General features: G+C 37.5%; 1 protein-coding gene across 10 annotated transcripts in view; it reads right to left on the bottom strand.

Moving 5' to 3' along the window:
• The window catches only part of SORCS2 (sortilin related VPS10 domain containing receptor 2), a 552,575-nt gene that overhangs the window by 90,161 nt on the left and 446,660 nt on the right, over positions 1 to 15,754 (bottom strand). For all 10 annotated transcript variants that reach the window (XM_083834471.1, XM_083834474.1, XM_083834473.1 and 7 more), the window contains 3 exons: positions 14,744 to 14,808; positions 12,458 to 12,576; positions 8,288 to 8,377 (listed from right to left, as the gene is read on the bottom strand). In XM_083834471.1, the coding sequence (XP_083690597.1) occupies positions 8,288 to 8,377; positions 12,458 to 12,576; positions 14,744 to 14,808 (274 nt within the window). The remainder of the gene's footprint in view (positions 1 to 8,287; positions 8,378 to 12,457; positions 12,577 to 14,743; positions 14,809 to 15,754) is intronic.

Below are 15,754 nucleotides of genomic sequence, written 5' to 3'. Positions count from 1 at the left end.
CCTGCTGATCATGTAATTTTCCTGTAATTGTGCTATTCACACGTGATTTATTCAAATTCATTTATAAAGACCTTCTTTACTGATGTTACAGCACTTCAGGATTTGAAACATTTCTGATTTTTGTTTATCTCCAAGGTGCTTTTTTTTTTTTTTTATATATATACATTAAGTATTTGAGATCCTGTGCTTTCCTTTAATTTCCATGCTCAAATGAGAGTCTGTGCTCTTTTAGGTGTCCCCATGCAGAATCTTTCTCCAGGTTTGTCATACCATTGTGTTGCTTCCTCTACGGCATGTCCATTACTCCGTGGACATCCTTTCTCCCATTCTACCTACCACTTTGCTTTTGCTCAGTCCAGTTTGTCAGCTATTCTGATCTTCCGTGTCTTGCTCACCAAACATCCATGTTTTCAGCATTCCCACTTCTCTCCATCTCTTTTTATATTTTTGCAAAGCTCAGCAATGGTAACTTGTATGAGAAATAAACTGTCCCTCCCAAATACAAAATTCGTAAGACCAGCCAGCCAACTTTCTTTCTGCTTTATCTCATCTTTTTAGGCTATAAACTCTCGTGCTGCTCTTAGAATACTCATGATACTGCTAGTTGTACTATCCCAAACACCATGAGACTTCTTGGTTCTGTTTGCTAAGGTGCTTCTTGTGCAGTACATTCTGCAAATTCCATTGCCATAATGTTTCCTTCATCTTCCTCTCTTTAACGTATAATGTAATACCCACAGAAAGCACAGATATATGTATCTTCATCTCTAAAAATCTGTGGAACTACTCACAGGTCCAAAACAGTGGCCAGAGCCAGAGATAGGTTTACAGTGCAACCAAAGAAGCCCTACAAAGTGATCCAAAATCCACTACTCAGTCGGGTCCACACAGTTGTTTCTCTGTGGATGGATGAAAGTAGACATAAAACATCCTTCAAATAATGTAAACAGCCACCCTGAGGAACACAGAATAAATTGTGTTTTGTGTCTACCTGGAGTTAAGCAGTGAGTATAAATCACAGCTAAGGAGATTTAGGTTAGGCATCAGAAAATTCTTCCATAGTAGGGCCTGGTCATAAACACTGAGGATAAATGTTCACGAAGGTAAAGTACTCTTCATCCTTGGAAGCTGGTAAGAGTAGATCAGACAAGGAACTGTCAGGATTGGTTTAGATGATCATGCTTTGGAAGAGGACCTCTCAAGATCCTTTCTATGTCTATTGTCTATGATTCTGTGAAAATGGGGAAAAATAAAAACACACCTTACTGAGATTACTTGAAATGTTGCACATACAAATAGGAACATCATTAAAAAAGACATCGTCTGTTTTTTATTTTGTTCAAAAGCAGAAACAGTTAAGAGTCAGGGGTTTTTAGAGCTGAGGGTAGGAGGAATGCAAGAAGTTTAGAGGAGGAAGGGAAGAGAAACGGTTTGTTTTCACTGTATACGGCCCCGTACCATCTACATTTAGTAACTCAACTGCCTTTAAAACTGCTAATACCTTCTAGAATTTTATATTCAAGAAACACTCAATATGGTTTACTATGTTACTAACTGCTAAGAAAACCTGCACTTATTACTGTGCTAAGAAAACCTGTGACACAAATAAATAGGATTACACCCTGAAGACGGAAGGATATAAAAGATGACAAGGATCATAGAGCAAGCCACTGCTCCTTTGTGTAAAATGTGCTGATGACATAGGAAATGTCATCAAATGGAAACACTGCAGGCAAGATTCAGAATAGCCTGTATAGTGCTACATAGACAGGACTGTGGCACTTTAGTCACCAAGGAAGGTTCAAAAATAAACTCAAAATTCTCATTTTTCAAATCTTATAATTCTTAATCCAATGTCAAAATTCCACCCCTTGCCCTGCAAATGGTTAATGCTTAGGCTGGGGTACACTTTAACCTGAACAAGTGAAAAATTAAACAGAGAATCATAAGGAGTAAATTTATCACAAGTGCAACAGATGTAAGCACTCAAAACTCTGTAGTCTCAGCCTTGACCTCCAGATGCACCACATTTATACCCCTGTAATCTCTTAAGTACAATCAAGGTAACTGGATGGCACATATCCCAAAGATAATCTCCCTAATCTTCCTTGCCTGGCTGAGTAAAACGGTGCAAGGAGAGAAATCAATAACAAGCTATGCTGTGAAGAAGAGTTCCTTGAATCCACCTTAAAGGGATTTGTGTGACTTGGGAGCCATTCAGAGTGACGGCTGCTACAGCACAGGTTCACTTGCTGGTACCATGACACCTCCCAGGAAAGGAATAACTCTACTGCTTCAAATATCACCACTATCTGTATTTCTAACACTAGGTGTTAATCAAATAAAAAGAAAATATGGAGTTGGTAAAAAGCAGGTATAGGAAATTCATGCTACCATGAATACATTAAAGACATTCACTTATGTCTAAGGTAATGAGATTTCTTTTTCTTCTTTTATTTTTATTTGTTCCATGTACTCTCTTTTATCTTAATTACCTAAAAAAATTCATTTTAGTGCTTATTTCATAAGATAGAAAAGACGTACAGAGATCAAGATAGATGAAATAAGCTTTTTCCACATCATATCTTTTCAGAACTAAATATTTTACTTTCTGAATTGCAGTAGGATACAACAGACAATATAGTTGCTCCATCATTGAGTTTTTGTAACTGGCATGAACAAATGCAGAATCAATGAATGTCTTGTATCAGTTGATAAAAGGAGATCATTATCAATGGAGTTTATTTACCAGTGCTAGCAAAGGGACTCAGAATAATTAAATTCTTCCAAACTGCAACAGTAAAACTAACATGACTTGCAGCAAATTTCTTGGTTTGGTCAAGATTTTTTAAGACATTTTTCACTTAAACTGAAGAATGAAATAGTTCCCAGTTTTACTGTTAATCACATTAGGGAATAACTTAACATCCCAAATAAGAACCAGAAACCAACACAATTCTCTTCGAATTCATACTCTTCCCGGCAAGGGCAATCATTGCTGCAGGACCTTTTGTGCAATACAAGGGTGATGACGGATGGGGCTACACCCTGTTCCCCTTAGCAGAACTGCTCTACCAGTGGTAGCTGCCGAAACCCTACTCTGGGCTGAAAGCAACCCAACAGGGATTGCTGCATATACCTAGCAGATCTGGGTCCCCTGGAACATGTTTTCATGGACAGGCAGCCATCTAACAACACAAATGCAATCCTGCTACTCTTGGCTTGATTTTGGTATTTGCTTCCTATGAGTTACTCACTTCTGATCTAGCTTTAGCAGCAGAGAACAAGAAATCTTGGTAAAACAGAATATAGTTTAAAGCCAACGCAGTTTTAAATCAATAGCTCCAAATTTCCTCTCCTGTTCTGGGGAGCATAGAGACAGCCTTTGATGCTGACCACACCAACCTGTGGCCATTGTCTGGCAGCAGTCGGCACATGACTCCTGCCAAGTACAGGAGACAGATGTGTGATTTGACATATGTCACTGTCAAACATGCTACAGAAAATCTCTCAACAGCAGGGAAAAGAGCTAAAAAACAAAACAAAACACTGAATTCTGTTCTTTAGGTGGCCACCAACAGCTCTGTTCTGTACATACATGTAGCTATGATGTGTTACAAAAAATCAATCTAAAGTGCACTGTAAAGCTGGAGCCTAAAAGAAACAACAAATAAAATGAAGCTTAGAACTTGCAAAGCTTGGCTGGAAGCTGCTTTTATCAGCCTTCGACTCACGAGTAAGGAGGCCTTGAGATATGCCCTTTTAATCCTTTTCTGCATTTTTACTTTGAGGCTATATTTCGACAAATACAAACACAAATGCAAATACAATTAAAAAAATGATTTTTTTTTTTTTTTACAGATTTACAACATCTACATATCGAAACGAAAACATGAGACATCAACAACATTTTTAATCACTCAATTTGAAAGCGCTCATTCTACCTCCACATTTAAGATCACTGTGAAATGCATCTGTGCTGCAAAAAAAGGAATATCTGAAGAGCCCAGTGCTATTCCCTCAGGCTAGAGCCTGGGGCTCTCCTGATGTTGTCAGACAGATTCTTGACCAGCCCGCAGTATCTTCTGACAGTTTTTCCTTCCCTGTACACAACCACTGCTCCATCCAGATTTTTTGAAGCTTCATTCCATTCTTTTGAGAAAAAGGACATATAGCCTATTTCAGTCCTGCTTCATATCTGGGTTAGGCAGAATCTAAGACTGAAAAACCCTGAAACTCAGTTCTTTGAAAAGCTATAGTTTTTAATCAAACTTTAAAATTTTTCTTTGTAAAAATATTTCATTTTCTTTATCTCCTATCACCATAAAAGTAGCAGCTTCACTGCCATGTCCTAGATGTACTGTGTACATGTCAGTGTCTTTGCTGATATTCTGCTTCTTTCCAAAAGTTCACTAGTAATTTACTGATATTTATCTTTTCCTTCTGTTCAAATTAAACTGAAACATACATTTCTACTGCAGTCTGATGGTTCCCGCTGAAATTTAGTGGGATGAAAAATTTCAGAGCTGTGTTCTTATTTTGTGTGGTATCTAAAATATCTGCTATAATGTAAAGATAGCAAATCACTTCAAAAAAAAAATGGATCTTTTACAGAAGGCATTAAAATCACTCACATCTACTGCTGTTCTAATGGATGTCTGGCTTCCAGGCCCTCTTAGTGAAATTCTCAGCTCTGCTGCGTGCAGACACCAAAGCAACTTCTCTTGGAGGTGTCATCAAAATGCTAAAAGGATACAGTTTATTTCGTTCCACTCATCGGGCACTGTCTCAACCAGGAACAACACAAAAACACCCTTTTCCAAATGACGCAGTCATCCTGTTCCTAGCTAGCTATTTACTCTATCCAAAATGAAACCATTAGCTTCTAATTTATTTATTCAGTCAAGCCTGGAGTTAATCTGCTTAGAAGTTAAAAGACAAATAAACAAAACCCACATTTTCCAAGAATTAAAGAATTCAGCATGCAGCACTATTTCAAACAATCCAGACAACATACAACAGAAAGACCAGTGAGTTACGACTGACACTGAATATGTCAGAAATGCACTCAGTAAGATCATATGCCTAGTAAACTAAGCATCCTTTTCACATGGACTTTAAGGCTAAAAGTGATTATTAGATCCCTTAGTTTTCTCTCTTCACTGTCTTTCCAACCAGAGAATTTCCAACTATTATTTCTGCACAACTTACAAAGCGCAGACAGAGCAAATAACTTATGTATGGTTACAGCAAATCCCCCAGAAAAGCACTCAATTATGATTTGAAAACTTCAAAACCTAGAATATCTGTCACTTTCCTTGGCACCTTTTCAAATAATTAATCACCAACACTATTAAGAAGCTCAGCTGAGTTTCTAATTTGAATCAGACTTTCTTCAGCTCCCCTCTATGGGTTTCTTCTCTCTACTAAAGCACTTTTAAGACTCTTAAGTATTTTCTCCCCACAAGGAGACTTCTTCACTATAATCAAATTGCTTCTTGACCTTCCTTTTCGAAAAACAAATTATACTTTTCTTAAGGCTATTTTTCACTGCACTGATCTTGTTTGTATGGTGGCCCCACAAACACTACAGAGGTCACAGTGGACTGCAGAAGAGCGGTAGAAATGAATGACTGAAGTGAACTTCTTAAACTGGGTTTGCTGCCAAGGAAAGCTCCATGGGACTGTGATCTAGGTCCCCCACTGTGTGGCTTGTTTCTAGCCCTCCAATAACATTTGCTGCTGTTCTTCACAATGATGCAAGCCTATCTACTGCAAGCATGGATGACTACAAGAACTAGACAATTCATTTAGTTCTTGGATTCTGACAACCTCCGCCCATTTATTAAGATGTACCTCACAGCTAGATCTGAACCAAAATAACGCATCCTTTACTAATATAGTGTATGACAAATATTGATATTTAAATCAGAGACATCTCTTGAAGGAGGTAAAGTCTGCATCCTGCTTATTATAAATAATTCACTTTCTTGAATGCCTGAAGTACTCATCCACATAGAATATGAACTACTGTCTGTAATCATAGCACACGGTGCAACTCTCACAGACTTAAGTTAGATGTTCATCTCCTTTGCGATGGCAGTAGCAGGAAGCACAAACTGTGCTGCAGTAGATTACTGGGAATCATAATGAAACTGCAGTGGAAAGGTATAGATTTGGTGGTTGGAACTAGATGAACTTTAAGACCTCTTGTAACACAAGCCATTCTATGATTCCTGAACAGGCCATGCAAAAGCACGGGAAGAAATGCTCAGCTCTTGCATACAAGATTTCTACCCTTCCATTTCACAGAATCATAGAACTGCTTGGGTTAGAAGGGACTTTAAAGATCACACAGTTCCAACGCCCTGCCATGGGCAGGGACACCTCCCACTAGACGAGGTTGCTTAAAGCCCCATCCAGCCTGGCCTTGAGCACCTCCAGGCATCCACAGCTTCTCTGGGCAACCTGTTCCATTTCCCAACAAATAACTGTTTTGCAACACAAATTAGAATCATCAACACTTGCACTAATGTGCTGGCGCTTCTTCAGGAATTTTGACAAAACATTCAAGACTAAGAGAATTTTACTTGTTTTAATTTATTGACAACACATTATTAATTACTGATTTGGGTATAGAGAAAAACAAAGACAAAACAAACAAACAAAAACATTTAAACACTTAGGTAAACACCTTTCCTCTCCCATATCCAGGCTGAGCTCATTGAAACACCTCTTCTACCCTCTTCATAGCCTCAACTTCCTTGTTTCCACTTTGTGTAATTCAGTCCCACCAAACTACTTCAGAGAGGTAATGGGCTGTTGGAGTCATCAGCCAGAAGGTTTATTTCCTTGCTTATTCCTTGCTTTCCTCCCTTGCTCCTTCCCTCTTTGTTTCTTCTGTCTTGGCATGGGTCACCCATAAGCTGAAGTCATCTGGGGGTCCCTGCCCCAGCAGGAGTTGCTTGTGGGCTGTAATCTCTCAGGATGTCCACATTTGGAACATTTTAACATTTACATCTGGATATTCTTCTGTTGTTTTCCTAATTACAAATTCCTCCAAGAAAGCATAAAGGGTATGCTGAAGGCCTTAAAACATTGAAATAATTATGTGGAAGGGCTGATATATTTACCTGTCCCTGGCTATCCCTTTCTTTTCAAAATAAACAAACAAACAAACAGTCATCTGCATAATGTTACTGAAAACATAGCCAAATTTCAGATCCTTGTCTAAATAGTATCTGAGGATTTGATTTGAGGGTTTTGTTAATATGCTGTATATTTGAAAGCAGAAGTCTTCAGACCATCACTTAGTTTAAAAAAAAATAAAATGCTAAAACAGCATTTAACAAATCCTTTGCTTTGTAAAAATAACAACAAAACAAGTAAATTCAGTGTACTCCTTTGTCCTTTACTACTTGGGCAGTGAATTAACCAATGCATTTCAAGACACGCAACGGTGATATATTCTAGTTCTCTAATATGTAAAATGAAGGAATCCTAAAGAATCACATGAAAACGGAGAGACATCATGAGGTCAGGAGAACAATTTCTTCATGGAAGCAAGGTGAACTGTGAGGCCAGATCAGGTTAGCTGGGTTTTACCAACTGAGTCTTTAAAAACCTGCAAACTATTTCAGTTCAGGATTGCAGATGCTTACTAACTATACCTAAAAACATGAAACATATTGTGTGCAGTACAAAATTTCAATTGCATCATTCAGACTGTATGTAAATATCTGTCTGTGCTTTACTGCACAAATATAGAAGCCTTGTCACTATAAAAATATGCTAGACTGAAGGAATCTCACAAAAAACTCTGCCTTTCTGTTAAGTAATTAAAGTCCATATTGGGACTCTTTAATAAGATAGAGACCCATCCACTGCTAAATTTCTCCTATATTACTATTCATGCTTATACCAGAAAACACCATGTGGAATTAAACTGTAATTGATTCTTGGAAGAACACTTGCTCAATATCATTATATTACCATAGGGTATGTAGCACAGCTTCATGGAAGCAAAGCTCAGAAACTATTGTGGTGACTGACGATGTATAAGCTATCCTATGTTCTTGTCCTCTATGGTTCACAAGCTATTACTTTCCTAGAATAAACATACAAACAGTAGGGGAAGAATATACCAAAAATGGGATTTAGAAATCCATTACAAGGAGAAATTATCATCTCAAAATAATGAGGTTTAAAAAAGAAAAGAGCAAAGCTAGTTTACTGTGAAAGTGAAGAAGAAAAATACAGAAGTAGAAAGAAAAACATGTATACTTACTTTTGGCAATGCATATTTTGGCAACTTCATCTGTACAAAGCCATTTCGACGGTAAGATACGTAATACTTTGTCCGATTTGCTGATGTTGTCTATACAAAGGAAAAACAGAACCCTGTGATAGTTTATAGTTTATATTAAATGTAAAGAGGAAGATTTTGGAAGATTTTTTTTTTCACTGGAAGATTATTTTTTTTAAATCTGCAATTGAAATACATAGCTATTACTTCTATTACATAGGATTAATTTGCACAGTATGCTCCTAAAATAATAAATCAAAAGTTGTGAGAAAACAGACTCCAAATAGAATCAACCCCCTCTCCCCTTCTTTAGGAAGACGAAAGAGATTTAATTCCCTCTTTTTGTCAATTCAGCTGCCTTGAGTGATACCTGAGACTTCAGCATCTCACTGACCTCAGTCCTTCTGATATCTCTGTACACTGTTCTCCCATTGGCCTTCCACATTTCTGTCCTTTTGTAGAAACCCTGGCAGCAGGACTCACCAGACAGGAGGCAGGGAAGTGGCACACTGGCTGTGAACGCCGATACCTCAAGGGCAAGTGGTTCTCCAACACCACAATTCAAGGCAGTTCATAAAGGACTGAGTAACTCATGCTAACATTGTACAAAGAATTCACTGTATTTTACTATTATTTTCTATACAGGATAAAACATTTCCAGTGCAAGATGCTGACATGCAGCATGGAAGATAACGACGCAATTCCCAGTTCATTGGTCAGTCAGTTTGAAAATCAGTTACATGTCCTGAAGACACAATTCTACACTTAAATAGAGAGGTAAAACATATTTCAACTGTTTTCATGCATGGAACTGAAGATAGATTAGGTTTTATGTAACATACCTGGGGTTTTATGAAGATTTCCACCAAAGCAAGCAAACAAATGCACATTGAAAGAAACATCTGTGTATAACTATTATTCATTAGCACCCATTTTCCCCTTTGTAATAGGCAATACAGGGGTAATTTTAAGACTTTTATGTAACTCCCAAAAAATCAATGCAAATATTGTTCCAAAGGCCCAAAAGAAAGATTTTAAATAAACACTGTTGAAAATATTCATCAGCATTATTTTTTTTTCTAGTCAGAAATGTAATGCCAAAACCTCATCTGACAAAGTCATTGCCATTGTCACGGGCAAAAAACATTCTTATTGTGGTTTTTCACTTCCTCTACAAATATGGATCCTGTCTAGTTCAAGCAGTCAAATGAAATTTTACTAAGACAGAAAGATAGAGGAGGAGATGCCAATTTTAGAGGTTAATATGAGCACATCTTTATTCAGTTTTTCTACTTCACCCTCCTATATAAGTCATAGCAGAGCAAAAGAAGGAAGCAAATGGAGTAAGCTGATGGCTAAATGAAAGGTAGAAATTCAATGTAATTTATGAAAGAAAGGCTTAAAAAATAACCTCATTCAGGGAAGATACATCTCAAATGAAGATTCATTGTTGATTTCATAATACTAAAAAGAGAGTAAAAAATCGAGGTTTTGCAGTTAATTGCTACTATTTAAATCAAATGGTGTTTGCCACAATGAACAGCATATTTGGCTGTAGGCCATCACATACTTAAAGAAGTATGTGTTTATAAAAGGAACCTGATTTGGAGAACAGCCTATCCCGAAGCAAATAAACTTGACTTTTCTTGGTAAAAAATAAAGTTAATGTATGACAGCAGGTCCACCTGCCTGAATATTTTAAAATTATTAAAGTATTTAACACTGAAATCATTTTCACTCTTTAAACCAGTCTCCTTTTTTGTGGTAGAAAGAATGTGATGCCCTTTAGGAATGTGATTTGTTAAATGATGGATTAAAGCAAAAAGGTCACCATTTATTTAATTACTGTTAAATATCAGTCTTATCCATCTTACAATAGCCTTCATGTTCATTATGCATTTATTTTATGTCACTCATTTTAAATGACTAGAGATGATGCAAGGCAGCAGAGAACCAAAGTTGAAGCAGCTAGTTGTGTCAAGCCCCACTGACATTAAAGGCTGGTCTGTGCTTTCAAACAGTGTCAAAACTTTAATCCTGCTAAAATCACCTCTGAAACCATCTGGCTGACAGTGCAAACTGAAGAAAAGCAATGAGCGTTGGAAAGCTGCTGATCTTTATGGATATAGACATACTAAAGAAATTGGGATGAGAATTTCCTCTAAGTTGGTAAAAGTCTGTGAGCGGGGACAGGATTAGCCCTGCAGACTGAAACGCTCTGATTCACAGCCACCAGGTTAGGATGGGTTAGTGATGCCAGGGGCTGTACGACTGTCTCAAACTCATTTTTGCACAGATGACTCTGAGACATCTTCTTTCTAGCAGATATTGCTATGATATCAAGAGCAGTCCCTGGTCTGATTATAACTTCCATAGCAATACTTCAGCCTAGCTAAAAAATTAATTTTCATTTTGTTTCAGAAGATGCATAGCTGCTGTGTGGCTTCACTGAACATGCCAAAACTAGTGTCCTGCACCACATCACAAAGGTGGCTTCACTTCACATATGACTAAAGAATCCCAACAATACCTTCTATCCCTCTGTAATATGGACCTGGCTAACTGTAAACCAGTTAAGCAACAAGAGAGATTTATTGTACATACTGTGATTTACTGCAGTAAGCCTGAAAGGAAAAGACTATAGATGTTTCCCCTTTATGTGGGAACTAGAGAATGCTACCCTTTTATGTTTATATCTCTTTTACTAGCATTAATAGGTCTCAAATCAACAGAGACTATGTTACCAATGGCATAGTTTTGCAGAAGCAATTGTCTGTTAAACTCATGTGTACATTCCCAAGTTGGACTTCCATTTCCTGTTTGTCCATGCCTGCTATGAAATAGAACAACAATGGCTCCAGATGCAATTATACAAGATGTCTGGCAATACACAAATGTTCGAAGAGGAAGCAGTCTGTGTTTTGCTGAGTGCAGCAGTCTGGAACTGTACGTGGTGAGATGCACTTTTCACCACCTACAAACTGGGAAATGGATTTTAAAGCATGCCTTGTGGGAGTCACAGATAATAATAGCTTTGAATGAAATGGGTGCCACAAGTTCTAGACCTGAGCTGAAAAATGCCCACTCGAATTCTAAAGTTTTTTTCCAAATCCATTTTGCTGTTTCTGTGTGGGTCCTTGAAACTTCTGCGTTGACCAAGAGGAGTGCTGATCTTTCATCTCTATCAATTTACAAATCCTTTTGGAAGGAACAACCACAAGAGAGGAAAGCTGCAAAAAAAGCCAGTCTAATGTACACCAAGACAGTGGTGTGGAAAGCTATCTACACATAAAGCTGCCTTTCTGCAAGAGTCAATAAACAGACAAACCTTACAACAAGCAAATCATATCAAAATAAGGGAAATATCATACCCAATCACTGGGGAAAGTACACGAGACCTCATAGGAAAATAAAAAAGTAAAAAACGGATAGGATATAACATTTCTTTGAGAAGTTTGCAGCTCTGGCAGATTCAAATCAAGACGACTCCCAAACACTTGAAATAATATTTTCAGCTAGGTCTAAGTTGCACTTGGTTGGTGCCATAAGGCTGACAGAGCTCCAGCCCAGGTTTGTTCATGCAGGTTTTTTAGTTTGGGAATGAAATAACCCCAATGTAATTTGGATCATCACAAGTTGCTCCCAAGCTATGGCCATTCCACACTTTTGCTTCCTAAGCACAGTCATGTATCTTCTTTCTCAAAAACATCTCTTCACAGGAGAATCCATATGAAGAAGTTGAGCCACTACTCTGCTAGTGGCTTCCCTTGGATGCTCTTCTTAGGAAATCTTTTCATGGTATGCAAATATGGAAAGGACCCACAAAAAGTTGTGACCCCAGAGGTTTGTGTTCTGCCTAACATACAATAGTATTTATAAAAAGCAATTTTGAACCACATAAGCCATTTGAAAATTTCAGTCTAATTAAAGCTAGGTCAGTGATGAATTAAAATCAACTGGATACACAAGCAATCAGCTGCACAAATTAAAGATTGTGTTTTTTTTTGTTGTTGTTCCATGTAAATATTCATAAATCATCATGTATACTCTGGAACAGGTTTCTCCATGCTCCTAAATTACAGTGCTGCAGTACTGTCTAAAATTTTACTTCTGAATTTTAAAATGGGTTGTCTCCCCAGAAAGTGGCTTTACCTGAAGAAATATGTAGTCATCCTGCACAGTCAGGGAATCCCGGTCAGTGCTACCAGCAAACTGGACTGTCATTGTCTTATCAGAGCAATTTTGCATCTGGCAAGTGATGTAGCGATAACCTGAGGGAAGAGAGACAGAAACATTTGACAGGGCTTTGAAGGGAAAAAGAAACAAGCAGTATAAAATGTTATTCCTGTAGGGAAAGTACTGCCTTTGCCAGTTGAGTTAGTTGTAATATTATTATGTTAAGCCTTCGTACAAGATTTTTTACAATTTCCAATGTACTGAGAATACATTAACTGCCTACAGTTCAGATCATTCATAGGCAGTAGCCTGTTCTCCAAATGTTGCTGGTCCAGAGAGATTAGGGATTAGATGAATGAGACATTCATAGGTGGGGATAATAGAAGGAGCCTCTTTTCTCACTTAACCTATGCACATAGCCAAATTACTCATTTATAGAAACTACAGCCTTACACAACATAACTGAAATCAATAGATCAGCCCCAATATAAAACTGTGATGAGTGACAAGAGAATCAGACTCGGTTAGACAGCGTATGGAATTTGAAAGGCTATATTCAAAGCCCTGTAGAAAAGTTAACACACAGTATTAGAACTGCTTTGTTGGGCAGGACTTCTGTACTAAGAGTTAATACCTTGTTGAAAAAGCCTGCACTGATTTGTATCAGTGGAGGCTATGGCTGCTCTCTTCCTGTCCAGTTAGCCACGGACAAGGAATATCTTTTCTGCCTGGGTAGTTAGGAGAGCATTGCTGCATCTTTGATGCAATCTGCTCCTATGAAGCAGGGAGAGGAGAGCCAAAATCATATCTTAAACCAGCTGCAGCCCAACAACCTTCTCCTAGATTCAAGCCCTTGTATAAGCTCACCCTTCGCCACAATCCTTTGAACACAAACTATGGCTGTCATTCCCAAGTGCAGTGAGAAAATAGTTATATGAGTGACCCTGCGCTCAGATCACTAATGTTTTCCATGCTCCAGATAACAGTGTGAAAGAGCAAATAGTGCACCCCCACGCATGTCCTTCATTACTTTTGCAGTGATAGGAAATGCATTCCATACTTTATGGATTTTTTATTAGAAAAGGCCAAACCAGTGTGCTAAATACAAATATTTGTTTTATAATCTGGACCTGTTTAAAAGGCAGCTAGAGTCATTCCAAGTTCTCCTGCTTATTTCCAAATCATCACCACAAGGATATTTGAGCAAGCACAGCAAAAGGCCCTCATAAAGTCTTTCACCTATTTATAGTTCACAGGACATATATTTTAGTGCTTTATCAGACAGGTAGTACAAAGATACTGTTTCCACTAAAATAAATGGCAATACTTGTATTGACCTTAAGTGTGGTTAATTGAGAACCCAGCCAGGCAGTAAACATTTCATTTTTTTTCTCATTTTCTGCTGTTTCTCTTAAATTTTATATATATATATATATATATATATATATATATATATAAAATAATAGAAAATCCATCCAGCTCCTAAACAAACTTCTTACAATGTCTCTACACCAAGCAGCTGATGGGGCTGTGAAGGGCTCATATCAATGATAAAAGATTTAGGTAATTTGTCATCCAGGTTTCTTGACTTTTTTTTTTTTATAGGGCTGAAAAAAAAAAAAAGAAAACCTTCAGGGATCAAGGAAAGTCAAACTGTGCATCCTTTACAATTAATTTATAAGACTGCAAAGGAGCTTAGATGACCTGATTCAAGGAGTTAGATCATCTTTCAACAGTACAATTGGCAACAAGAAACCATACAAAGTTTTTGAATCACGGTGACTCTACTGCATCACATCCTGACTGCTGATCTGCTTTTTCATTTATTTTGCATTTGAAGTCTCAGGGTCTAGATGCTGTAACATGAGGAAATTCTGGGAGACAGTGGTTAGTTCAATAGGACTGACATACGCAACGATTCACTTTAACAGACACTTACCCAGCACTACCACTGCATTGCCAGTTTTATTCGCAAATCAGGAAAAAATGTTCAATGTTTAACTGCCAGAACAAATTGCACTATTAATGGAAGTTTTCAACAGAGCATAGCATCTTGATGTCAATTCATCTTAGAGTGGAAAACAAGCAAATTTTAAATTATACTATAGTTTTATATAAAAGGACAGCTTTACTGACTACAGATAAACAGAGCAAGAATCTGACTTGTACTTCTGACTAAAAATCAATCCAAAAAGTACTCTCTAAAACAAAGAGAAATACTATACCCTAGGGAATCAAATGATAACATTTTCATTTGCATACCTCCACTGGGGTCCTGGATTTCCATATGAACTAAATCAGGGTCTCCGTCAACTCCAGCAACGGCCCTGAGAACATAATATAATCAAGTTATGCAGAGCCAGCTACAGAATTGTAATTATGTGGATGGAAGACAAGAGAGGATTTCATGCTAACCAGCTTTAACATTCTTCTAGCTGGGAAATTAAAATAAACCCCATTTATAATGTCATATTACTAACATTAGATGGAAACCATTTTTTTCTGTACTTGGTATTATATTTTTCTCCTTAAATTTATTTAAAATACCTCTTACTAAAATACGCATACAAATATGATCCTAATATCAACTGGAGAAAAGAACCAAAATAGTTATGAAATTGGAAACAAAACTTTATAATCCCAAGTTTATACATAAATATATACAGCTACATGTGCACTCATATTTACTGGCAAGCTTTTGAGTATCTTTTTACAATTACCTCTGACATTTGAGACTACAAGGCAGATTTTGGGCTAGAGAAAACTTGGATTCCATTCTTATTAGAAATACCTTAAACTTGACACATCCCTTCCATAACTAATTGATACGTCACTGGTAAGTATATTCAAAAGAAGAGTAGATTCTACTTTGACAAAGGAAGAAAGTGAAAAATAATTTTGAGAAGGATATCCTGAGAAGGAAATTCAGTCAGAATTGATCAAAGCACAGCTTAACTTTGAAAAAGTGCATGGGGAATACAGGCTGATTTTCTCCTAATATCTCCCATGTTAAATATGGTTAGCCAAAAGATGAGCTTTCTACCCTCAGGGCTTCCATCCCAACCTAGGGACAGCAGCCACAGCTGTGCTTTTTCCTGGCTCTTACATTGCCATTAGTCAGGAAGATTCTGCAGAGATAGCTTGGAGATGACACTCATGCTGTCACAAAGAAAAGCAGAATCCGTCCTCACTCCCATATAGCTACATTGCTTTTCACAAGGCTCTTCACTGGCAATGTGTGTCCATCGAGTCAGTAGATGTGAGCTGAAGACA

Source organism: Anser anser (genome assembly GCF_964211835.1).
Source record: "Anser anser genome assembly, chromosome: 4".
Taxonomy (NCBI): domain Eukaryota; kingdom Metazoa; phylum Chordata; class Aves; order Anseriformes; family Anatidae; genus Anser; species Anser anser.
The sequence above is the reverse complement of the archived record's forward strand: the minus strand, read 5'-3'. Positions and strand labels throughout refer to the sequence as shown.